Source organism: Notothenia rossii, assembly GCF_949606895.1.
Source record: "Notothenia rossii genome assembly, chromosome: 6".
Lineage (NCBI taxonomy): Eukaryota > Metazoa > Chordata > Actinopteri > Perciformes > Nototheniidae > Notothenia > Notothenia rossii.
The window spans coordinates 72,054,744-72,082,334 of NC_136909.1; the positions used below are offsets into that span (position 1 = coordinate 72,054,744).

The 27,591-nt window shown below is 41.9% G+C and overlaps 1 protein-coding gene and 1 long non-coding RNA gene across 3 annotated transcripts in view; one reads left to right on the forward strand and one right to left on the reverse strand.

The window, feature by feature from the left end:
* hcrtr2 (hypocretin (orexin) receptor 2) overlaps positions 1-27,591 on the reverse strand; it is a 58,145-nt gene that overhangs the window by 9,917 nt on the left and 20,637 nt on the right. For both annotated transcript variants that reach the window (XM_079687941.1, XM_079687942.1), the window contains exon 2: positions 20,616-20,794. In XM_079687941.1, coding sequence (XP_079544067.1) covers positions 20,616-20,794 — 179 coding nt within the window. The remainder of the gene's footprint in view (positions 1-20,615; positions 20,795-27,591) is intronic.
* LOC307045460 lies at positions 9,975-13,832 on the forward strand. Its single transcript, XR_013809927.1, has 3 exons — positions 9,975-10,266; positions 10,915-10,945; positions 11,723-13,832. It is a non-coding gene; the product is annotated as an uncharacterized lncRNA (long non-coding RNA).

The following is a 27,591-nucleotide window of genomic DNA, read 5'->3' on the forward strand; positions in this document are numbered from 1 at the left end:
TTTATTCACATGTAAGAAAAAAGTGTAACAGTTCATTACAGCAATTAAGGCATTTTCATTTTTTTCCCGCCCAAAAGAACCCTTACTCACTTTCCCTTAACCCCGCGCCATCCCAACCCATCCCATCCCATCCCATCCCAACGACCCCTCTCCCGGAGCACTGAGGCAACAGTACATCAATACAATACAAAATGATAGATACAATAATATACATGCACATACCTGCATACATACATACATACATACATACATACATACATACATACATACATACATACATACATACATACATACATACATGTACACATACTAACACATATTCAGGGATGTCACACGAGCTGCATGTGTGGCGGACAGGGGAGTAATCATATCAGAATTATAGATGGATAAATAAAGGGATAATCCCTACAGCGACACCATATAAGGGGGAAGACGGTCTACATAGCTGATCAGTGGCCTCCAATGAGCGTAAAACTTATCCGAGGAACCCCGGAGAGTAAACTTAATTTTTTCCAACTTTAGAAGAGACATAGTATCACTCAGCCACATTTTAAAAGAGGGAGGTAAAGGAGATTTCCACAAAAGAAGGATTTTCCTACGAGCAATCAAGGCGGTAAAGGCAATGACATTGGTTTGAGTGTTTGTAATGTTGATTTCATCTGGGGTCCTACCGAAAATAGCTACATGAGGGGATGGAGAGATTTTTAGACCTACAATTTCAGAAATACACTCGAAGAAAGATTGCCAGAAGCTAGATAATTTAGGGCATGACCAGAACATGTGAGTCAGGTCGCAGGGGGCCTGGGAGCATCTATCACACCGGTCAGCCAATCTATCTGGATAAATCTTCGAGAGCTTAACCTTGCTATAATGTAGTCTATGGAGAACTTTAAACTGTATTAGGCTGAGTCTAGCGCAACTGGAGGATGAGTTAACGGCTCTCAGGGCCTCCTTCCAAAAGTCATCAGAGAAGGTGAACTTTAGTTCCTTTTCCCAATTAGTTCTAATCTTGTTAATGGCAGATTCATCAACCGCAGAAAAACGTTCATAAAAATAAGAGACATGGCGCCTAGACAAAGTTCTTGCTCTAAGTACAAGGTCCACTCCACTGGGAGGCAGGGATTAGGGGAATTGTGGAGAGTGGGTCTTAGCAAAATCCCTTAGTTGAAAGTATGTAAAGAAATCAGATCCTCTTAGATTAAAGGCAACCCGTAGTTGTTCAAAACTGGCAAACAGGCTATCAATGTATAGATAGCCTGACTCCCCTATGCAGCGGAGGCCTTCCCTCTCCAAGTGAGAAAATCGGGGGTCAATTGTGGCTGGTAAAAATAGATGGTTGTTACAGACAGGAGTCGCTTGAGGAAGAGTAAGCCAACCAAAGTGACTTCTAACTTGGGTCCAGATCTTTAAAGTGCCAATTACAACGGGGTTAGATGTGAATTGTGAGGGGGAAAGGGGCAGAGTGCTACACGCGAGGGCTTGAATTGACGTGGATCGACATGAGTTGGCCTCCACAAGACACCAGTCACTCTGGGGTGAAGTGAACCAGAGGATGATCTTGTGTGTGTTTGTGGCCCAGTAGTAACGCCTAAGGTTAGGTAAACCAAGCCCACCCAGGAACCTGTCCCTCTGCAGTAATGGTCTACTAGCTCTTGCATGTTTACCAGCCCAAATAAATGAGGAAATAATATTATCAATAGCAGTGAAAAAAGATTTAGGCAAAAAAATAGGTAGGCATTGGAAGATGTATAGATATCTGGGCAGTACATTCATTTTTATCGTCTGAACTCTTCCTGCTAAAGAGAGCGCCAGATGGCCCCACCTCTGTAGGTCAGATTTGACTGTTGCCGTGAGGACAGTAAGATTTTGTTCCCGTAGCGCACTAAAAGGCTGCGTGATTCCAATACCCAGATATTTAAACCCTGAGTTGGATATTCTAAAAGGCAACGACAACGGAGGTAATTCTGCAGCCAATTGGTTGATAGGGAAACATTCACTCTTTTGGATGTTTAATTTGTATCCTGAAAATGAACCAAAAGTGGTCAAAAGTGAGAGTATGTGTGGATTACTAGCTATAGGATCGCGCACATACAGAAGAAGGTCGTCAGCATATAATGAGACCCTGTGTTCGATATCCCCTCTCTGAATCCCCTTAATTCCTCTCTCCGCTTTTAGAGCAATTGACAATGGCTCAATAGCAATTGCAAATAGTAGTGGGGAGAGCAGACACCCCTGACGCGTCCAGCGGAAAAGAGGGAAGAATTTGGAGCGCTGGGTGTTCGTACATACAGAAGATTGAGGAGAAGAGTACAGAAGTCTAACCCAGGAGATGAGGCCTGGACCAAAGCCCAGCCGTTGAAGGACAGAAAACAGATAGGCCCACTCAACCCTGTCGAAGGCCTTCTCAGCATCAAGAGATATGACAACCTCCGGTTCAGCAGGAGAAGGTGGGCTGTGGATGACGCTGAGAAGTCTTCGGACATAGTGCCTCCCTCTTATGAATCCCGTCTGATCTTCCGAAATGATGGAGGGTATAATAGATTCCAACCGGTGAGCAAAAATCTTTGCAAGTATTTTCACATCTACAGAAAGGAGCGAGATTGGGCGATATGATGCACAGCTCAACGGGTCCTTGCCCTTCTTAAAGATCAGAGAGATAGAGGCTTGCATAAGGGTGGGCGGCAGTGAGCCTTGGTCGTACGACGAATTAAACATATCTAATAATAATGGGGACAGTTGATTTGAGAATGTTTTGTAGAATTCTACCGGGTATCCGTCAGGTCCCGGTGATTTGCCACTGTTCATGGACTGTATTGCCTCTTTAATCTCAGCGAGCTGCAGTTTGGCATCTAGTTTCTGTTGGTCGTTAGTCGAAATCTTGGGCATATCTAATTTATCCAAAAATGTATGTAGCTGATCTTCGTTATCAGGGGATTCAGACGTGTAGAGACGAGAGTAGTAAAGATGTTATTAATCTCTCCCGGGTCAGAAGTGAGAGAGCCCAACCCGTCCCGAATCTGGGTGATTTGGTTCGAGGCAACCCTAGCCTTTAGTTGTTGGGCCAGGAGACTGCCAGCTTTATCACCATGTTCATATATAGACCCTCGTGAATGTAGGAGTCGTTGTTCAGCCTCTCTTGTTAGGAGAAGGTCAAGTTCTGTTTGGAGCCCCATCCGTTATTTAAATAGATCAGGTGATTGAGTGGAAAATAGTTGGTTGTCTAGATTAATGATAGATTCATCCAGTTCTCTTTGGCGTGCTCTACGAAGTTTATTAACATGAGACGTATGTGAGATGATCTTACCCATAAGAAAAGCTTTAAGAGTTTCCCAGAGTAGGGACGCAGAGGTCTCTTCATTTTGGTTGGTCTCACAGAAGAATGCAATTGATTCTGAAATACACTCACAAAAGGCTGCATCAGAAAGTAAAAGAGGGTCAAGACGCCAGAATCTAAATTCCTTAGGCTTATGATCAAAGTGAAGGTCCAGGATCACAGTTGAATGATCTGATACAGTTATCGGTGAGTACTGAACAGAGACAATCGACGAAATAAATGTTTTATCAACAATAAAATAATCTATGCGAGAGTATGAACGATGTGCATGGGAAAAGAAAGAGTATTGCCTAGCCGAGGGGTTTAAAAATCTCCACGGGTCGACGTAGCCATAGTGGTCCATAAAAGCAGAGAGAGTTTGTGCCGTTTTAGAGGGCGCCACAGTTCTGGAACTAGATCTGTCTAGTGCTGGGTCTATAACACAATTCACATCTCCTCCCAGTATCAATAGGTGGGAATTCAAATCGGGGATGGTGGAGAACAGCAACTTCACAAAATTATGATCATCCCAATTGGGAGCATACACAGAAACTAAGATGACAGGCTTCTGATAGAGTGTACCAGAAATGATGACATAACGTCCATTTGGATCTAAAATTGTATTAGTAGGGGTGAAATGTACTTTTTTCCGAACTAAAATGGCTGTGCCCCTTGTCTTTAGGTTAAATTGTGAATGAAACATTTGTCCAATCCACGGCCTACTCAGCTTTCGCTGATCAGATTTACATAGATGTGTCTATGGTATAAACATTATATCCGCCCTCAGGTTTTTAAGATGTGTCATAATCTTTGTGCGTTTCACCGAAGCATTCAACCCACCAGTGTTCAAAGAGAGTATCCTGACCGCCTGTCCACCACCAGTCCCTGTACCAGTTACATTAGCCATGACATCGCGTACAGCATCGAAGGTGTAAGAACAGCCCTAGAAACTCCACAACTAAAAATGGAGAGAACAGTGTACATAAAGATGACAAAACAGAATGTAAATGAAACAGCTGCCTCAAACAAATGGAAACCTATAGCCCAGTGGTCACCAACCTTTTTTAGCCCAAGATCACCGACCTCGGCCTAGGTGAAAGGCGAGATCTACCTATTGCAGAATTGAGTGAAAAAGACGGCCCAGACAGTGCTTCCAATTTGAGGCCTTTTATATAGGCTAATTGCATCTGAATTACTGTTACAATGAAGGCTCCATATTCAGCTCATGGCATATAGGCAGGGGTAAAGTGCTATTGGGGGGCGGACCTCACCTCCTCTAGGGGGGTCCTCACCTTCTCTAGGGGGGTCCGGGGGGATGCTCCCCTGGGAAGATTTTTTTTTTTAAATATTGAAGTTCAAAGCATTAATCTGGTGGACTTTGAGAGCAACATGAAGAGATCTATGGATACATCTCTCAGCACCCATATCAATCAATCAATGTTTATTTATATAGCCCAATATCACAAATGTTACATTTGTCTCAGTGGACTTCACAGTTTGTACAGAATATCAGTATGACAATACGACACCCTCTGTCCTTAGACCCTCACATCGTACAAGGAAAAACTTCCAGAGAAAACCCACAGTTTAAAGGGAAAAATGGGAGAAACCTCAGGGAGAGCAACAGAGGAGGGATCCCTCTCCCAGGACGGACAGACGTGCAATAGATGCCGTGTGTAAATTGAAAAGATAATACATTTGCAACATAGGTAGTCCAAATGTTTGGCAATGCATGTGTGTATAATAGGAAGATGAATCCATGAGTATATCCATCCAGGACTTATGATCCAGGACCACAGCCACGACTCAAGATCGAGGACTCGCAATCCATGACACAGGACCGCAGGATCATCCATGACTCCGGATCCCGGCGTATATAGACACCAAAAGAAAGAAATTTGGGGAAGCTGGGTTAATCGGAACATGAGAGTACACAGGTATAGACAGAGAGAAGGAAGAAGTAAGATGTCCCCCGACAAACTAAGCCTATATCAGCAAAACTAGGGGCTGAATCTAATCAGCCCTAACTATAAGCTTTATCAAAAAGGAAGGTCTTAAGCGCACTCTTAAAAACGGATAGGGTGTCTGCCGTCCGAACACAAACTGGAAGCTGATTCCACAAAAGTGGAGCTTGATAAGAAAAGGCTCTGGCTCCCATTGTACTTTTAGAGACTCTAGGAACAACCAACAACCCTGCATTCTTGGAACGCAATGCCCTAGTAGGACAATAGGGTATAATGAGTTCTTTAAGGTAAGATGGCGCCTGCCCATTAAGGGCTTTGTAGGCGAGAAGAAGAATTTTAAATTCTATCCTGTGTTCTATAGGGAGCCAGTGTAAGGCAGCCAGAACAGGAGTAATGTGGTCCCTTTTCCTAACTCTGGTTAGTACACGAGCTGCAGCATTTTGAATCAGCTGAAGCGACTTGACTGACTTCTTGGTACACCCTGATAATAAGGAGTTACAATAATCCAGCCTTGAAGTAACAAATGCATGGACTAGTTTCTCTGCATCGTTTTGAGGCAAGATATGCCTGATTTTTGCAATGTTACGTAGATGGAAGTAGGCGGTCCTTGAAATTGATTTTATGTGGGCGTTAAAGGATAAATCCTGATCAAATATAACACCAAGATTCCTTACAGTCTCACTGGAGGCCAAATTAATGCCATCCATAGTTAATATATCTTTAGATAATTTGTTTCGTAGATTCTTCGGGCCAAGTACAATAACTTCAGTTTTGGTCGTGTTTAACATCAAAAAATGTAAGGTCATCCACGTTTTTAAGTCCTTGAGGCAGTCTTGAATTTTATTTAGATGATTAATTTCATCAGGCTTGATTGATAAATATAGTTGAGTATCATCCGCATAACAATGAAAGTTTACAGAATGATTCCTTATAATATTGCCTAACGGAAGCATATATAGGGTGAACAAAATAGGTCCAAGCACTGAGCCCTGTGGCACTCCATGGCTAACTTTGGTTTGCATGGAAGATTCATCGTTGACACGTACAAACTGAGAGCGTTCAGATAGATAGGACCTAAACCAGCCTAAAGCAGTTCCCTGTATGCCAACTAAGTGCTCTAGTCTTTGCAATAGGATATCATGGTCGATAGTATCAAATGCAGCACTAAGATCGAGCAAGACAAGAATAGAGACAAGTCCCTTGTCAGAGGCTATTAGAATGTCATTTGTGACTTTAACCAGAGCTGTCTCTGTGCTATGTTGTGTTCTAAAGCCAGACTGAAAATCTTCAAATAAATCATAGTTTTTTAAGTAATCACACAGCTGTTTTGCGACTGCTTTCTCAAGAATCTTTGAGAGGAACGGAAGATTAGAAATAGGTCTATAGTTGGCTAAAACCTCTGAATCGAGGTTGTGCTTTTTAAGAAGCGGTTTTATCACTGCTACTTTGAATGATTGTGGAACATAGCCTGATAATAAAGACATATTCATAATATTTAATAAAGAAGTGCTAATTAATGGAAAAACTTTTTTTAACAGCTTAGTTGGAATCGGGTCTAAGATACACGTTGATGGTTTAGAAGAGAGAATCATTGAATTTAATTGTTCAAGGTTTATGGCTGAAAAGCATTCTAGTTTACTATCTAGTGTAATATTAGAACTTACGTTTCCGGGAGCTGTTGATAACACTATACTGGTTAAAGGCAAGAGGTCATTGGTTTTGTTTCTAAGAGTAACAATTTTATCGTTAAAAAAGCACATAAAATCATTACTACTGAGTGCTATGGGAATAGAAGGCTCAGTCGAGCTGTGGCTCTCTGTCAGCCTGGCTACAGTGCTGAAAAGAAATCTTGCATTATTCTTATTCTCATCTATTAATGAAGAGTAGTATGCTGCTCTCGCTTTACGCAGTGCTTTCTTATATTCATTGAGTGTAATATGCCAAATTAAACGAGATTCTTCAAGTTTAGTGGAACGCCATATCCTTTCAAGTTGTCTCGACTTTTGCTTTATTTTGCGGGTTTCGGCATTATGCCATGGAGCTAATCTATGTTGTTTTATTTTCTTCTTTTTCAAAGGAGCAACAGAGTCTAATTTTATTCGCAGCGCATCTGTAGCACTATCAACAACATGATCAATTTGGGGTGGTGTACATTTTATATAAGTTTCCTCCCCTACATGCAGATATGCTATCGAGTTAAGTATTGGTGGAATCTCTTCCTTAAATTTGGCTATAGCACTAACAGATAGGTTTCTGCTGCAGGAGCTTTTGGCTAATGCTTTGTAGTCTAGTAACAGTACTTCAAAAGTTACTAAGAAATGGTCGGATAAAGCAGGATTATGCGGTTCGACTAATAGTTGCTCAATTTCAATACCATAAGTCAGAACAAGGTCAAGAGTGTGATTATAGCAGTGGGTTGGTTTATTTACACTCTGACAGAAACCAACAGAATCTAATATAGAGTTAAATGCAACAGTAAGGCTATTTTTATCATCGTCAACATGAATATTAAAGTCACCTACGATAATTACTTTATCTGTTTTAAGAACCAAAGCTGATAAAAACTCAGAGAATTCTGATAAGAATTCTGAATAAGGACCTGGTGCACGGTACACTGTAACAAATAAGATTGGCTGCAAAGTTTTCCAGGTCGGATGCCTAAGACTGAAAATGAGGCTTTCAAAGGAGGTATAATTTAATTTTTGTTTAGTATTGATAAGTAAACTTGAGTCAAAGATTGCTGCAACTCCACCTCCTCGGCCCGTGCCTCGGGCAATATGAGTATTGATATGGCTGGGTGGAGTGGCTTCATTTATGCTGACATATTCTTCATGTCTCAACCAAGTTTCAGTGAGACAGCATATATCAATATTATAATCTGATATTAAATCATTTACCAGTATTGCTTTAGATGCTAGAGATCAAATGTTTAAGAGACCACATTTAATCTTCCTGTTTTGTTGCACTGTAGTAGTTGTTACATTTACTTTTATTAGGTTATTATGTATGACACCTCTATTAGGTTTTACCTTAAATTGTCCTTGGGCAGACACACACACCGTTAATATTGGGTATTTTATTGGGTTCGGGATTCCTATGGATGACTGCCTAGGAGAGAGCGCAGAGAAGCGTGTAAGACTGCGACTCTGCCTCCTGGTCTCAACTCCAGTTTGTCATGGATTAAGTCCACAGAGCCCTGAAATGTTTGCCGAAATGAGATTTGCACATATGAAACAGAACTGTAAACAGATTTTCTTTTTCTTTTTGGATGTTTTTAGAAATCACTCCCCTTTTAAACTGTATTCTTGTTTTACTGACATACTGTATAGTAGGCTATTTCATACCTGTTTTTCATTTATTCTCTTATTGTTTGTATAACTATAATGATCATATGAAGGTGTGCCGCGGAAATAATCTTTTGAATAATTTGTGACAAAACCGTTCTAAACACTCAAGAGAGTCCTTTAGCTCACCTGAGCCCCTCAGTCTGACAGGGGAGGACTCTCCTCCAGCTTGTTGTGGAAACAGCTCCTTATGTCCGTTGGTTAGTTAGTGCAGCTAGCTAACCAGATGCTAACATCACGCTCCCCGCTAGCACCGGTCCCTCTCTCTCCCTCCCTCTCTCCCTCTCTCTATCACACTAAATGCGCTATTGCCACACACACACAGAGCCGAGCTTAAATGACACAAGCACATGTGTATTTCCATGCAACTCTCTGATTGGTGTGGTGTCTTGCCTCTGTTGCGTTCAGTGAACACGGGAAATTACAGACCTGCCGTTGTCTCTTTTGTCATGATGAGGTTCACTTAAAGCAGGGTTAATGTATTATATTATTGAGGTGTGTATTATATTATTGAGGTGTCTCAAATATACGTCAATCAAGTGGCACCTGCTAATAGGTTGGATGATAGGTTTACATCTAAAAACGTATTTTTCAAACATTATTATTTTAATTTAATTTTTCTTTTGTTACTTTTTTTTTTAACGATCAGCGATCTACCCGCACCACACTTGCGATCGACCGGTCGATCGCGATCGACTGGTTGGCGACCACTGCTATAGCCCCATCAAAATAAATGCTACACCCTCTCCCTCCCACCTCCTCCCATGCCCTAGCCCCCCTCCCTCCCTACCCCTGAGCTCCATCTGCCAATGAAATTAGCAATAACTTCCCTACCTGAATCATCTCTCCTTCTTCAAGGTGTCTCAGTACCCACATCATGCAGATACAACCTCCTTAGTAAGTGTAACAATTGTGAACAGCAAATGTTAACAAGAACATTGCAAAAGTGCAAGAACATCCCAGGTATAGAGTGTAAATACAAAAATGAAAACAATTAAATAAAATAAAAATAGATGTAAACATGTGACATCGTGTGCTGTCATGGCTAGGGATGGGTACCGAGAACCGGTACTAAGTCAATACCGGTACCTGAATGGACGGTATCGGTATAGAGAGGCGAAGTCCCTCCCCTTCCGGGAGCCTCCATCGGACCCCGGAAGCGGAAAATTATACATTGAAGTCAATGGTGAGAGAAAAGTTATCTTTTGATCCCGTTTGAATTGTGCCACGAATGACACATATGATGTTTGTCAATCTTAAAAAATCATTTCCATGTATAAAAAGTCACAGTTTGTCGTAAAACTGTTGAAATATAAGACTATGAAAAATAGGCAACTAGAAAGACTACAAATCCCAAATGCATTCTGGGTCGCATAAGTGATGTCATAGGCGATAATGCTCCAAGACTGGTTGCGACTTGCAAAGCAAAGAGGAAGAAGAAGACTGATTTATTCCCTCCAATAAATATAAGAGATTGCTCCAATAAATTCACTTTTACAAGATGCCAGTGTGCTTTGTACCAGGTTGTAATCACAAAAGAGATCATACCAATTGCTCGTTCTATCGCTTCCCGTCTTATGAAAGGACCAGGAGTCGTTGGACCAAACCAGCGCCAGTCTATACGGCGCTGGACCAAACATATCAGGTAATATACATGTTTTGCATGGAACATAGTCAAGTTAGCTACCTAGCTAGTAGCGAGCATGTTAGTTAGCATTACATTACATGACTTAGCCTTGTCATTTGTATTAGCCTTAACATGAAGTAAACCAAAATGTTAAACAGTAAGAGTAGTCATGATGGTAAGTATTTTGTGAAACATTTGAAGAGTAGCCTATCGCCCCCTCCACCAGGTGCTAAGGGGGCGGTAGGTAGGCTAACGCCACATTAGCATATTTTCTACTTAATGCTATCTGCACAAATGGTTAACATTGAACATTAAAAGATCAGGCAGTTCAGGGAGAGTCGAAGGAAGGAAGGCAGGCAGCTTTGCATTACATTCTTCTGGACGTGTTTCATTGTGATGATAGTGAGAGTGAGTCAATCTGTTTTGACCTGATTTCCACTGTACGTAATAGTAATAGGATTTGGTTATGGTATATTATTTATATACATCAAAGGAACAATGCACCCCCCAGAGACACACATGTATTGAATGTGATATTTTGCATTGGTCATGTGAAATCATCTTTACATACTAGAAAACTGTAGGAGCAGCAACTTGTTTTGAAATTGAATTTTTAATATCCGATAATAAAGTTGATCTGTTTTCTTTATTCTTCTCTCTTCCCAGCTCCATCCATCACCATTCTCTGTTCCTGCAGGTCCTGCTTGCTAATCAATATTAATATTTTTTTACACAATTACAAATAAAGTCAATGTATTGTTTGACATGAAGTTGTGCTTCATTCTGAGTCAATAATAAATTCATTCTGCCTTCAACTGCAAGATTATTGTGGACTGCACCGACATCCATGTAGCTGCCCCCCAGTAAGATGAACCAAGCAAAGTTGACACTCAACATACAGCTGTGCTCTTAGGTTTACATGAAGAATTTGTGAAATATTGGTAATAACAGGTTTAAATGATTAATAGTAATTAATTATATAATTGTCTCATTCTAGATGAGCAGACAGGGAGCCAGACGAGAAAAGCAGAATATGCAGCTGCTATTTTCCACATGGAAAAGAGAAAGGGCCAAGTGTATTTGAGTGGACAAAAGAGAAATCCCAAATACGAAAAATAAAATTATACAATTTACAGATATGTATACAAATATATATATATATCCTATATACACCATCATTTATAATGATGGTGTATATGTAGAAGGAAGTGTGGTAGATAACAAGTAAATATAGAGTCACATACAGATCCATGTTACAGCAAAAGATGGAATAACTAAGAAGCACGCAGTATAATAATAATCACATGCAACAATTAAATAACTGCTCAGCATCTCCACCACAATCCCAATCTGCTGTGTCCTGTTTTCCTCCCCTCTGCATAACACCCCATCACACATACGAAACACAACGCAGAGTCCGAGGGTGTTAAGAGTATGTTTATTTAAATGTCCTCCTCTCTACTGGCCAACACAGGGAGCATATGCTGGGTGTAGAATTGTTCCAGGAGGAGGAGATTTCCATGCCATGCAGGGTCTTTGGGGATGGGGATGATGATCGCCTCCTTCGTGATCCACAGTAGCAGAGACTCCGGTCTGTGATGTGCAGCTGTTATATAATATACAATACATTTTTGAAAAACATTTGATCAACAAAAAAGGATTTGGTCAGGATCTAGAGTCAGTGTGTAGTTTATTAATTAATCAATGCTCTCTACATTAGGAAAACACATACCAGTGTACCAGAGGGAGTCACACACAGCTGTGCCTAGATCAGTGGTTCCCAACCTTTTTTTTACCAAGGCACCCCTGAAAATATTTCTCGACCCCAAGGCACCCCAACTTTTTGTAGATTTAAAAACCACTTCAGAGCTTAAACTAAAAACCATAAATACACCATAAATTGGTTTTCAAATGTGTATTTAATTGAATAGAACATTTTATAGAACAAATAATGTATTCACACATAATAACAAGAACCAGACTAAAAATGTCAACACCATTTCTATGATGAATTCAATATTATAAACAGGCCTACTAAGTAGGCTCTTTTGTTTTGGCTGAAAATAGTAGGCCTACCTGTGTAAAAACACGAATACATATCAATACAGTTATTATTTTACATTTGGATTTCAAAAGAGGCAGGCCTATGATCACTTAGATTAAATAATAACTTAATAAAATTGGAGGGATGAAACAATGCCCTCTGACCTGACTGTGGTCATGACTCATCAACCACATCCCATGAAACATTCTGCATTTCGCTATCCAGATAATAGCCTACTGATTGACAAAATCATAAATCATAAATTTATAAGAAAGGCACACAAATTAACATCCAAACATAAACATTTCTCAGACCGTTACATGGTGCTAGTGCGACACTTGTGCCTGCTTTTGTGAGCAGAGTCTCTTGATGCGTGGGGGGATAGTGGACAGCGCAACGCGAAGGTCCTGCTCCACTGACAGCCGGGTCCGGGTCTTGTTTTTGACATATGCGAGTGAGGAAAACGCCAGCTCGCACAAGTAGGAGCTTGGAAACTGTAAAAGCACCTTGATGGCACTCTCTGAGAGGGATGGATAGTCGTGTCCCACAAGCAGCCAAAATATATCCAGACGTAGTTCCCCGTGCTTCAGTTTCAGGGAGCGGTCCATAGATAGCTCTGCGAGTTCATCCTGAGCTCTGCTGTTTAAACTTGTGACTGATATTAATGTTATTTTAGACTTATTTTGCACTGCTGTTCCATCATGTTCTGTCATCCCTGCCTGTGTTGTTGAGGGCTGGGGTGCTTCTTTATTTATTGTCACTAACGAACGATCCATCTTGAAATTATTTGGCGCGAGGATAAAAAGCTGCTCTGCACACCGTAAACAATGTCGGCTGATGTAGGCTAAATCATGAGAATTTAAGCTGTTTAGTATTTCTAAATCTGAGCAATATATGTTTTATTAGCTTATGAACTCCATTATACATGTAATAAAATAAAGTGTATATGAAGTGAAGTTTATTAAGTGAGAAAAAAATGTGGAACATAAAAATACGTTTTTTTGCGGCACACTTGGACAATGCTCGCGGCACCCCAGTGTGCCGCGGCACACCGGTTGGGAACCACTGGCCTAGATAACCAAACAAATTGACAACAGGGATGCAAACTCATCAGGTATGAAAAAGGTGACAAGGATCCGAGCCCCATGACCCCACAGAATATCGGCTTTAAAATGAGGAATAACAGAGGATTTTAGCAGTCAGAACAACTAAAGCAGCAGTGTTAATAATAACAGAAACGCCATAGAGTCACATCTAATAGAAATATATAAAAAGCATTTATTTTTAATTGTGTAGCAGTCAGTTTATAATTTTGGCAGCACTGTTGACCATCTTTAAAATGTATTTTCATGCCTCTGTGCAAGGCTTAAGTCTTTCTATCTTTATAGCCACATGGTGTAAAGTAACTAAGTTCATAAACTCAACAAGTAGGCCTACTATAATTGGGCACAATTTTGAGATACTTGTACTTTACTTAAGTATTTCAATGTTTTGCTACTTTGTTCTTCTACTCCACTACAGTTCAGAGGTAAATGGTGTACTTTTACTCCACTACATGTATTTAATCCCTTTAGTTACTTTACAGATGTGGATGAATGATGTGAAATATAATCAAGTGTTAAATCAGACTTTAGTTCCACCTGGAGTAAATCCAAAAGCAGTATACAAAGTCATTCAAACTAGCTGCACCTTTACCAGCTTTGATAACACTTTAATGATCAATCATTATAAAACATATCATATTATTCTGAAATGGACCAATCTGCAAAATGACTACTTTTACTGTCGCTACTTTCACTATATTTTGATAATAATACTTTTCTACTTTTACTTGAGGAACATTTGGAATGCAGGACTTTTACTGTAACAGAGTATTCCTACACTCTGGTTCTTCTACTTTTACTCAAGTAGCCTACACGATCTGAGTAGGCTACTTCTACTTTTACTCAAGCACAATAACTGAGTACTTCTACTTTTAATCAAGTACAAGATATATACTTATACCACCTCTGTTTATAGCCTATGAAAAAAACGATTAGAAAACGAAGGCTAAAGCTAACGTTAGCAGATAGTGACAATGTATGCTAGTTAGCTAGCTCAACGATAATATTGCGACGGGAAAAAAAAACTTTTCAGTGCACATCACGCTCTGCCGCTCCGACAGAGAGCTCTACTCTGAACACCTGAACGGCCCGTTCTAACAGCTGTTCACCAGCGGTCCAGTCTGTGCCACAGTGACTCCGGACGCACAGTTAATATTAACGAACGCACCGTAGGTAATGTAGCTGCTGAAACTAGACCATCATCGCTGAGCAGTAGAGGCTTATTATACATCATGAGCAGAGCCGACAGGCAGGAAGACTCGAGCACACAGCTCACACTTCATTATAATATATAAAAAAAGCTCGCAGCCGCACATTAATCCGGGTCCCAGACCCCCTCCCATACCCCAAAATATTTTTATTGCAGATCTACATGAATCACACAAACGACCTATTTTGGATTCAAAACTGAGAATTTCGCCGAAAGGTGACAAGTTTGCATCCCTAGACAAGATAACCAAAATCCTTGAATCTACACACAGCAAATAAACTCAAATGACACAACGAGATGTAAAAAGGAGATCACACATATAGTCGATATAAAACTGGCCGCTTCAATCTGAAGAGCAACTAAAACAAAACACGGGAGTGGATCTTGTTCTTGTGAACACTAATGTTATCCACAGCATACACAGAAAACACGAAGTTCTTAAGGAGAAAACTAGTTGCTAAAACAAAACATGTTAGTGTACCTTGTTAGCTAGCTGACATTAACCATAAACATTGCACTCATATTACTCACTGAAACCTTGTAAAGCCGGTCCCGCATGCTGGCTCTTACAGAACCACTCCCTTTCGTGTATGTACAGCTCTCAACATGCCCAGACTTGTCGTGATTTTAACCTCGTTTTATACTTTTTCGCCTCATTCTGAAAGAAACAGGTGAAATTTGCTAACGTCACAGCCATCTTTGTGATGGTGACGCGTATTGTGCGAGACCAGAGACCTGTAGTTCACTGAGCGGTTTCACCCCAAAAAAATGGTAACTTCACAGTTTTACGACACATTTTTATTTTTTTGACTTGCAAAATGTTCTTTTAATTTGACAAACATCATATATGTCATTCGTGGCACAATTCAAACGGGATAGAAAGATTACTTTTCTCTCTCCATTGAAGTCAATGTATAATTTTCCGCTTCCGGGGTCCCATGGGTCGGAAGTAGATGGGCGGGACTTTGCCTCTCTATACCGTTAAGCCGCTGGACAAACGGTGCTGCTATCGGTATATCTGTTACGTCTACTTCCTTAGTTTAACTTTAAACCATTCTGGTTGGTTGGGAACCCTAATCCTGTGTGATGTATCCGGTTTGAGACCCCTCTGATTGGCCACTGTAAATGCCACTCCTCATCTCTCTCAACACCGCTCTTATTATTGTTGTGAGACTCCCGCAGGCATGGCGGACAGAGCAAAGCGATCGAAGGTCTGGATGCACTTTAAAAAAATGTAGTGGCGATAGTGCAAGGTGCAATCTATGTACTCAATTAGTTGCTTGTAAAGGGGGTAACACAAGCAACTTAATGAAGCATTTGCAAGCGAGACACTCATTGAATCTTAAACGGTGCTAGCGATACTGCTAGTGCTAATAGTGCTAATAGTGCTAGCGGGCTTCAGCCGCGCCGTGTGTAAATGTGACCTGAGCGAAGGCTCGCAGGCAGGTTAGCTGCTGCGCACGGGTAGCGTCTATCGTTATTCCAACCCAGCGAAATTCAGATTTCGCGGGTGTGCCGTGTCTACGTAGAGCTACGTCGATCCTTGCGTAATGCGGAAGTGGGCGTGGTTAAATCTAAACTGGGTTGGAATAACGATAGACGCGCACGGGTAATATGTTTTGTTTACCTGGTTGCAGTCTTGCAGGCACATCGCCTTGTCTTTAGTTTATTAACACAAAATTATTGAAAAGAATCGATAAGAGTATCGAAAAATACCGATACCGATAAGCAGTACCGGTATCGATAAAATCCTAACGATACCCATCCCCATGGCAGAGCAACGTTAGTTATAAAAGAAATTACGTCCCAACAGAACGACGGCTGTAAAGTGCTCAGAAACAATTGTGAACAGCACGAGTTAACAAGGAAATTCGAAAAACTGCAAAAAACACCCCGGGTATATAATGTAAATACAAAAATGTAATCATACAAAAAATAAATGTAGACCACATTTCGCATTGTGCGCTGTCATGGCTAGGTAACTTTAGATTATACAATCAATTGTGTCCAAACATAACGGTTGTAACATACCCAGTCCACCATCAATGCAGCGCTAGCGTGGTTTAGCCTAGCCTAACTCAGCCACCACTAGCCTAGCACAACATCAGTGGTTAGTTAGCCGGCTCGCGTTCATAGCCAGCTGCAAAGGCTGCAGCCTCCAGGGGCGAGGGGAACCTTTTTTTAGCCCCGCTTCCAAGTGTGATCTGCAGGCGAGCAGGGAACAGAAGAGCCGGTCTGAGGCCTAGGTTGTACAGCTTTGACATGATGTCTCTGTATTTCGCCCGCTGTTCGAGAACCTCCTGTGTGAAGTCTTCGTAGATCTGCACTGGTGTCCCACGGTAGCGGAGATCCCCTCGTCTCTTGCGGGCCTCCCGGACAATCAGATCCTTGACTTGGTAGCGATGCAGCCGCAATATCACAGGTTGCGGTCTCGCCCCTGGCTGCGGCCCAGCAGCCGGCGCTCTGTGTGCACGGTCCAGCTCGGGAGGGGATTGGAGAGTTTCATTGCCTAGCAGCTCGACCAAAAGTTCAGAAAAGAAGGTTGTAGGCCGGGGTCCCTCAATAGACTCAGGAAGTCCAATGATTCTAATGTTATTTCTGCGGCTCCGACCTTCCAGATCTGCGGTCTTCGCAGCCAGCTTAGCATTGCTATCTGCTAATACCGCACACTTCTCCTCGAGTATACGGAGTCGCTGATCTTGCAGATTTGCATTGGTCTCAAGAGAGTCTATTTGTTCCCCATGTTCTGCTGCTGTGGTCTGCGTTTGGTTCATCTTCGCCTCCAGTACCGCAAAGGCAGCTTTGAACAGTGATGCAAACACAGGTATGGTGAAAAAAGAGAGAACTATTCGAAGCAGGAAAAAAACAGCATAAAATGTACCATCTGACAAAGGCCTGTGCTATAATGCTTCAATTAACTGGCTATTCTTTATAATATACTAAGATCAATAGGAGATAGAGATGTTAAGTTATAAATCAAGGGTTTTTATTATTATTTACAGCAGGGGTGGGGAACCTTTTTCCTTTCAATTTTTACAACATCCTCCGAGGGCCGTACAAATTATTGAACTCAACCTCTGCTTAAAAAAACTAAAATCAATGCCCATTCATTTCGCCTTTCTTTCATGGTGTGCAAAGAGAAAGCAACCTCTTAATCCATTTTACCATGACTCGCGCATGCATGCATGTGCACGGTGTGGCATGACCACCAAAACAGAAAGAGATGGACAGAAGATGTGTGCAAATGTATTTAGTGTCCATGTGAACATGATTTAAGTGGGGGGGACCTAACCTCCTCTAGGGGGGTCCGGGGGCATGCTCCCCCGGAAGATTTTTTTTAAAATATTGAAGTCAAAAGCATCAATCTGGTGTACTTTGAGAGCAACATGAGGAGATCTATGGGTACATCTTTCAACACCCATTTGAAACAGAACTGTAAGCAGATTTTTCTTTTGGGATATTTTACAAATCAGTCCCCTTTTAAACACTATTCTTGTTATTTTTAACAACTTTTTTGTTACTGTCATAGTATTTTATACCTGTTTTTCATTTAGTCTCTAATGTCTCATTAATAATTAAAATGATCATATCAAGGTGTGCCTTAACCTCACTGAGCTGAGGTTATTTGAGCCTCAGGAGAGAGCTCTCTTCCACCTGGTTGTAAAAAAGCTGTTTAAATTTGTTAGCATAGCTAGCTAACCAGATGCTAATAAAAACAGATCGCCACTGTGCTTACAACTAAAGACACAGCCACGCAAACACTGCTGCATGTGTGCGGCTCCTTATGGGTACTGCAATATTTGAAGAGCTGGAACGCGTTCCGGTGCTCTCCGTAAGCACTCTAGTCTAGTCTACAATACACACTCCTTTCAGACAAGACATAATCACGTGAAGACACGTTACGCTCGTGTTGTGTTCAAGGAACCTGTCCTTGGTCAGGAAAAACAGGCACTCGCTTGTTTAATTATTTTGCGATCTAGATTTCTTCTTCTTTTTTGAAAGAAGAAAACTCTTCGGTTCTCTACGAATTACACAAGTCACCCAAAGCAGCGTTAAACAAGTGGGAGGCGCCGAAAAGCGACTAATTTTTATCACTGTTTGAAGTCAGCTGAAATGCTAGCTCTGTGCTAGCTCTGAGCTAGCATTTCAGCTGACTTCAAACAGTGATAAAGCTCTGAGCTAGCTCTGAGCTAGCTCTGTGCTCTTCAAGCAGGCTAATTATGCTAGCCATGTCTGAGACAGCAGTTTCGGTCTTTTTTGCCTGTTTCGTCTCCGTTTTCAATGCAGATTTTGGCATCACATCGGCTTTTTCTGATCTATATTCCAAATTATGTTCACACAATACGGGTTGAACTCAACTTCGGTGGTTTTAAATTAAATGTAGAAAGTAAAGTCGTGGGAGAACGAGACAACGCAGCCCTCACATGTTCGTCCAACCGGAAGTCCACATCCCCACTTCTTGTGTAGTTAATTAAAAAAGCAAATATTGAGATCAGAGCACTTTTTTCTGCCACACATACAGTAAGCAGAGATGTTGCTATATATAAATCTCATATGAGTTTAATTCTCTTTATAGTCAAGTCTTGCAATAATTACATAATGCATTGTGTATGGTTTTTTGCTTATGCTGCCCTAACCCATTCCCTCTTGCTAAATATAATATTCAATTGAGTGCAAATACAAACCGAAGACTATGCTGCAGTTATTTCAATATTCATGTATAAACATTCATTCATAACTCACTTTCCTCTACGGTTTTGATCATTTCTTTCAGGAACAAGTTATTTCATTGGATTTACAACATAACGTATTACGAAAGAACATAGCAGTACAGTTTCACGTCTTGGGGTTGATCCCCTCTAAGGTAATACAGCACTGCAGTATGGAAAAGCCAGGCGACTGTTGATTCAAATTCAGGGAGAATTTATAATTCCCCAGTGCAGTGGGAATACATCTTGGAAAAAAAGATCCTCCTGGGTTTATTGGATTAGCATGAGGTGGTTCTTTCAAATACTTTAAAAGCAGCAGCTAAAGTGCATTAAGCACACAACAGGACATGGCATGAATATGACCATGAAGGACTTCAAATAAGCCGCTATCTCAATGCCATGAGGTGTGTGGTAGCCAGCCCAGCAGGAAAATATTTCCCATGTATTGAATAAATTCAATCAGTGTTATCCCTGTCTACAGCTGCATCCAAATGACGTTGTGTACGTCACACCATTCGTTGTGATGCCGTGGAGGTCTTTATTTTCATAGAGTTGTAAAAAATGAAATATTACATTACATGTTAGACGCTTTTATCCAAAGCGACTTACATACTCAATACTGTGAGCAATTTGGGGTGAAGTGTCTTGCCCAGGGACACAACGACATGCTGACTGCAGTGGGGTTTGAACCTGTGACACAAATATAAATATAAGTGGATAGAATATAGGATTAGTAAAGATTGTGTTTGTATCCACTCTCCCTGAAAACATAAATCTGGCAAGCATTCGATTGAATACATGATTCTTATAGGCCGATGTGCTGGCACAGTGGGGACAATGCTGCATAGAATTAAACAAATGGAGAAACCAACACAAAAAAAACCAAACCATTAAATATCCATGGGTTTAACATCAATGGGAAAATGGGATGGGATGACAGTAAAGGAGAGTAATTGAAAAAAGGTCTTGGTGTTTGCCCTTCCTGCTCTGCTTGGCATGGTTTGCATGGTTTATTTCCTCCTTTTCTTTCATGAAAAAGCCAAGCAGAGAAGAGAGCATCAGTTGGAGGTAGTTCACCTGGGCTGGGCTTGAAGCCTTCAAAACTGGCATGCATGATCCCCCTCGGTTTGTTTGGTTTGGTTTGATAATTTTGAACATTCCCTCGTCCATGCATCAACCGACAGTACGGATTTCTGCACAATATTACCTTATTTGCCACTTGATAATGCTTCATTAACCTTTTTGGATGAGTGGTTTGCATCTCGTCAACATTTCTAATACCCTAATTTGTTTCCTCTTACCTGCAGATAAGGCACAACTTTGCAAAGAGTTTTTCCAAAGAACCAGGTCTCTGTGATGTCGACCACGAGACTCGCAGGGAGGCAGATGATGGTGACCAAGACATCGGCAAAGGAAAGGTTCACTATGAAGTAGTTGGTCACTGTGCGCATGTGACGGTTTTTCCACACTGCAAAACAAACTGAAAATGGTGCACAATCAAAAGATCACCCCAATACATGTCAATATGTATCTTTAAATGTTCATTAATAGTGTATTGAAGGCATTTCTGTCAATCACAGAATTTATTTAAATTAATGCTGGTCTTGTTCACATATTTTCTTGTTGGCAAGTATTTATTGACTAGAAATGTGCCTACAGACAATGAAAATGTAAGTATGAAATTGAAATATATCATCTGATGATGTTAAAATAAAATACTCGCTCTTGTTGCAGTTTGAATCTGCCAATAGGCCTACAATAAAACCATGTTTTGTTTTTCTTTTAAGGAGCAAGAAAATATATTTATGCCACTGGTAAAATAGTACATTATAAAGTACAAGATGTCCATTAGAGGTTATTTTCAAGAGACGGTACCTTGAATGTTAAAGGTGGGGTAATTTTGGAGAAACCAGTTTGAGAATTTGAAAATACACAGCCGGAAAAAATCTGCCAATTCCTTACAGAGCCCCTCCTCCAACACACACGAACGTGCACATGACCAATGAGGGCACGAGATCAGTTTGTGCACAGATGGAAGGCTGACAGGCAGGTAGGCCATCCAGTTATTTTAGCCGGCCCGGCTAAAATGATTGGTCGTGCTTTTTACAGCACCACAGCTTCCACAGATGACATTTTTTTATGGATTTTTTGTCAAAGCACTTAAGATATTATTTGCTGGATGTTAAGAGCATTCTATGGAATATAGCAAAAAGTGTATCTCGAGCCGGTTTCTCAAACTTACCTACCCCACCTTTAACAGGCTAATTGCTTAGCCTGGAATATACTGTAAATTAGAAGAAGATGGAACATAACCAATCATGTAACCTTTAAATAAGTACTTGGAATTGGATTTAATGGCTTCAAAGTTAGATACAACTATTTCTCCATACTTGCAGTATACTCTGAATGTGCTTGTAGCATGTCAGCACATTCAGCAGATACATTTGCTTTGACCCTGCTCTAAAAGAGGCAGATCAGATGGCTGACCTACTGTATATGGACGGCATTTATATAGCACTTTTAAAGCTTTAGCTACCACTCGAAGAGCTTTACAAAAAAAGCAGACATTTTCCTATTCACACACACCTATATACAGTTTTCGCAGAGGCTACTACTCAAGGTTTATGGGCTCAGAACAGTCTCATAATACACACATCCACACAGAAGGATTCAAAATTGTATTTCATGATCTGCAAAAGGATCCACACTTGTGTTTTTCAATGCACACACAAATGTGTTCCGTTTCATATACATGTAAATAAAATCCAAACACAGAAAAAAGTTTTACATATGTATTTTTGATCCTCACAAAAAACAAATTCCGTTTAAATCCCCTGAACCTGCAAACACAACCCGCTTTCTGTACACGGATCGCTGTGCATTCGTGTGTGGGTTTTTTGAGATTCCCCCGACGCTCACTCGATTCGTACTTACTATCGTAATTTTTTCTATCTATAGCCAATCAGATGTCTCCTCAATTCTAAGCCAATCACATGAGCGCGCCCCCACGAGGGTATGATTTATTGCGTTCATGACACTTCATATACGCATTTTGCGCTGTCCGGTCAGCTCGCTAAACAGAGGGCGGAGCATCAGGTGATCATGCAGAGCTGCGTGTCTCCGTCAGACTCAGCAGCTGATCTGATCTCTCGCGTTTATGTCCATATCGATCAGATCCAGCTCTCCTGATCGGCCTTTATAGAGAGCACCGATCAAACTATTAAGAGTGAATATCGGCCGATAATGACCAGCGGGGCTCCCCCCCGTTGACAGTTCACTGCAGCACTGGCTTCGTAATGCACTGATCATTGGCGGATTTAGGATTGTAGGAGATCCGGGGCTTAGCCCATGAGTTGTTGGGGGGTGCAGGGGTAAAGTGCTATTTTTTTTACAACTGGGGGGTGGACCGAACATCCTTTAGGAGGGTCGTCGCCTCCTTTAGGGGGGTCCGGGGGCATGTTCCCCGGGAAGATTTTTTTTTAAATATTGAAGTTAAAAGCATCCATCTGGTGCACTTTGAGAGCAACATTAACCCTACCTTAATAATACCTTAGAGTGGACAAAAGGCACTGGAGAACACTTACAGCCTTTAATGAAGCAAACTAAAGCCTTAACTCACTCAAATACAGCCGTTTACCTATTTCGGTGAAACGAATGTGCGTAGAGTTTTAAAGAATACGGATAGTCTCACCTTGATTCTGGCGCATTGCTTATCGTTTTATAGATCTATTCTCATCCACCATCTTTGTTTGTGACTTAAAGAGTGTAAGAGTCACGTTTCTGAATCGGACAGTCTGAGTGGATGCAGTCACAGCCAATCGGAGTCTGATTCAGAGGGTTGCCTGTCAGTTCCGTTGCCTGTCAGTTCCGTTGCTATGGTTCCGTTGTTAAGTGTACTGAAACGAGAGCCGGTATAATTCCAAAATAATATAAAAATTGGAATACTTTATTTTAGTGTCTTAAAGGTAGACTGAGGTATGAAGGGTTAACGTTACATCTTAGGATAATTTTTAGTCATGTTCTGTATACATACTAACATATAAGGGTATAATTAGTGTGGTTACTCCATGTTTACTAGCTATACAGTAACATTAATGTTACATCACTCTTTTTCACTTCTTACTCAGTCAGCCAGACTGCAGATATCACCATTAGATTCACAAACCTGAAACATCATCCATTTCTTCACTACTGGTGATGACATTGTTGTCAGCTGCTGATACTGCTGCTGCTGCAGCTTGTGGCGCCTTTTTCAATGAAAATAACTTTCTAATATCCATAACTTTATAGGCTATTAGCTTAAAACTCGTCAGGCACTAGCAGAGCCATATGGCGCTGGGCACTAGGAAGGATCACTTCTTCTTCAGGGCAGGGAAGGCTACGCAGTACGCAGGCTACTGTCCCGAAAAAATAAAAATTAATTATGAAAGCCTCAGTCAGGATTTTTTACCAAGTGTTATTATTGCTCTTGGGGCATGAAAAACAAGATTTGAACTTTTTTTTTTTTTAAATCTAGTTTTTTCAAAGAGATATTTATATTTCCACTCAGGTGGACAGTATGCGTTCAGGGTTTGAACTGAAGCGATGTACATTTTGAAAAAATGATAAATAAAGATGTGCAAACTTAAAATTACATCATAATAACATATAAGTACATTGATTTACTGCTTTTTGCAGATGATGTGGTTCTGATGGCTTCATCGGTCTGCGACCTTCAGCACTCACTGGATCGGTTCGCAACCAAGTGTGAAGCGGCTGGGATGAGGATCAGCACCTCCAAATCTGAGGCCATGGTTCTCAGCAGGAAACCGATGGACTGTCCACTCCAAGTAGGGAATGAGTCCTTACCCCAAGTGAAGGAGTTCAAGTATCTCAGGGTCTTGTTCTCGAGTGAGGGAACAATGGAGCGTGAGATGGGTCGGAGAATCGGAGCAGCGGGAGCGGTACTGCAGTCTCTTCACCGCACCGTTGTGACGAAAAGGGAGTTGAGCTAGAAGGCAAAGCTCTCTGTCTACCGCGCCATTTTCGTTCCTACCCTCACCTATGGTCATGAAGGATGGGTCATGACCGAAAGAACGAGATTGCGGGTACAAGCGGCCGAGATGGGTTTTCTCCGCAGGGTGGCTGGTGTCTCCCTTAGGGATAAGGTGAGAAGTTCGGTCATCCGGGAGGGACTCGGAGTTGAACCGCTCCTCCTTCGCGTCGAAAGGAGCCAGTTGAGGTGGTTCGGGCACCTAGTTAGGATGCCACCTGGGCGCCTCCCTAGGGAGGTGTTCCAGGCACGTCCAGCTGGGAAGAGACCAAGGGGTAGACCTAGAACCAGATGGAGGGATTATATCTCTTCGCTGGCATGGGAGCGCCTTGGGATCCCCCAGTCAGAGCTGGTTGATGTGGCCAGGGAAAAGAACGTTTGGGGCTCTCTGCTGGAACTCCTACCTCCGCGACCCGACCACGGATAAGCGGGAGAAGATGGATGAATGGATAGATGATTTACGGCCCAAAAAGATATTGCAGATGAAGTATTTTCAAGAATAACCAGGGCCAGGGGCCAATTTGAGGCCCCACGCACACGTTATTTGATGAGTGCTAGTGGAGCCTCGCAGCGGCGAAACCGTGCCGCGCCACCCTAATTGCGCCACATAAGCGCCTCAGATGAGGCCCCCCTCCGCAAGGTGTGGCCCCCTCCACAAGGTGAGGCCCCACACAGTCTGCATGATCTGCCTGTAGGGAGGGACGGCCCTGGGAACAACAGCAGCAGTACCAGTATGAATTGTAGTTGAAATATATCCAGTGATGCATGACGTCCACTGTAGTGGACAGGTGGTTAATCATGATTTCCTGCAAAAATAAAATCAATTCTTTGATCATTTATGAATTATATGATTCCTTAGTTGTTACTTGATGTCACCACATTTTTTATACCTGCAGGGGACGCTTTCCATAAAAGGATTGGCAAGATATAGATGGGTGACTTGGTCCATGTGGCTTTCTGTCGTCCATTTTGGTTTAGAGACATGTACCATGCACTTACACTGACTTTCCACTGAGTGGCAGTGTATGGGATGATGCAATAGGGTCCTATGTAGTGGCTGATGGTGCAGCTATGCAAAAAAAAACAATGCATATAGAAGAAAACACCTTTTGAATAGCTGTCCACTGTAGTGACCTCTACGCATGAAAGGGTTAATTTTTTTAAGTGAAACATCCGGGGCTTTTCAGAAAACATCCGGGGCTTGAGCCCAAGTAGCCACCTCCTAGCGCCGCCACTGGCACTGATCGATTAGGCTAAACCAGGGGTCGGCAACCCCTGGCATTGGCACGCGGCACCGTAACCAGTGGCACACTAGGAATAAGTGGAATAAGTGTGCAAAATATTTAAATTGTATTTTCGGATCCTGAACGAGACCACCGCCAGAGCGTGTCTCCCCGTTACCTGCAGAAGGAAACCATGCACGCAACGCAGCCCCGCTCCCTTTATCTCCAAGTGACTTTCTGCCGCTTTCCTCCGTGGTGCAGTGCTGATCGTTTCACCACGGAGGAAAGCACTTCACTAATTGCAGCAGTAGCCTACCCATAAGGAGCTGTACAAATGCCGCAGTTTTTGCGTGGCTGTGTATTTAGTTGAAAGCCCATCTGCTCATCTCTCATCGAAATAATATGCTACAAAGGGGCGGACTGGCCATCTGTGTGTTGAACTTTCCTGTCGGCTCCCAGACCGTAGTCGAGGAGGGCAGAAGCAACAAGCTTCAGGTTCAATAACCCACTTTAGCTTAAATGACTGGAGAGAGGCGAGCACTTCTTGGGAGGCCGTTGCATTTATTTAGCTGTTCTTCTGTTTCACAAAATACATCACAGACGGACCTTTGTTTTTCTGCTTCCTCGTTTCACTTGCAGAAACATACACACGTTCCCTCACTGTCGCTCTACCATCCACAAACACACATGCACAAGCCACACCCCTCTCTCTCTCTCTCTCTCTCTCTCTCTCTCTCTCTCTCTCTCTCTCTCTCTCTCTCTCTCTCTCTCTCTCTCTCTCTCTCTCTCTCTCTCTCTCTCTCTCTCTCTCTCTCTCTCTCTCTCTCTCTTAAAGGGACAGCGATCTCATCTCACTCTGCATGACCCTAATATCATAACATGTGTGCTCTGGAGAATCACAGAACGGACGATCGTCCTTATTATTATGCCGTTTAAACCAATTATTTAAAAGTGTTTGTTAAATTCGGCATCATGTAAGTTGCGCTGACAGGTCCACACACTGCTTCCCTGCAGCGAGGCTCCCCCGCCCTCCTGCTGATAGTTGACGAGCGTCAAGCTCCTCAACGCCCCCTCCGTTGATAATTCTCGATCGTTGGCACGCTGATACATTTTTTTTTTTAAATGGCCCTTCATATCAGAAAGGTTGCCAACCCCTGGGCTAAACTAACGTGTAGCTGCTCCCTCCACACTCACAACAACTTCATACAGACATAAATAAAGGAGCTGTATTTGCCATACAGGAAACACACATTTAAAACGGTTTTGCCTGCCGTTTTTGTGTACACAAGCATTCATCAATGGTTCGGAAAGTGGCGCTGTACCTTAATAATATAAAGGCTTGTATTTGCGTGCATTTCCTGTTCGGAAAGTGGCAATGTACTGAGAGTGGAGGTGTCCTGAGATTAGCTCCATGGACCTGTCAGTTCCGGAATGCGTAAAATGCGTAGGCCTACATGAAGCGCTACGCCATGAACGCAATAAATCTACCCTCGGGGGGGGGGGGGCGCGCTCATGTGATTGGCTTAGCATTGAGGAGACATCTGATTGGCTATAGATAGAAAAAATTACAAGTACGAATCGGGGGACCATCAGGGGAGTCTCGAAAAACCCACACACGAAGGCACAGCGATCCATGCACAGAAAGCGGTTTGTGTTTGTAGGTTCAGGGGATTTAAATGGAAAACAAATATGTGAGGATCAAAAATACATCTGTAAAACGTTTTCTGTATTTGGATTTTATTTACATGTAGGCTATATGAAACGGAACACATTTGTGTGTGCATTGAAAATCACAAGTGTGGATCCGGAAATACAAGTGTGAATCCTTTTGCGGATCATGAAATACAAGTTTGAATCCCTCTGTGTGCATGTGTGTTTGTGAGACTGTTCTGAGCCCATGAATGTGCCACCTGCTCATCAGAACCATACTGTCAGAGTGAAGCAGGCAGGACCCAAATGCAGATTTCAAAGAAAAATACCTTTATTTCAAGGCCAAAGCGTCAAAAACCGAACACTACCCCG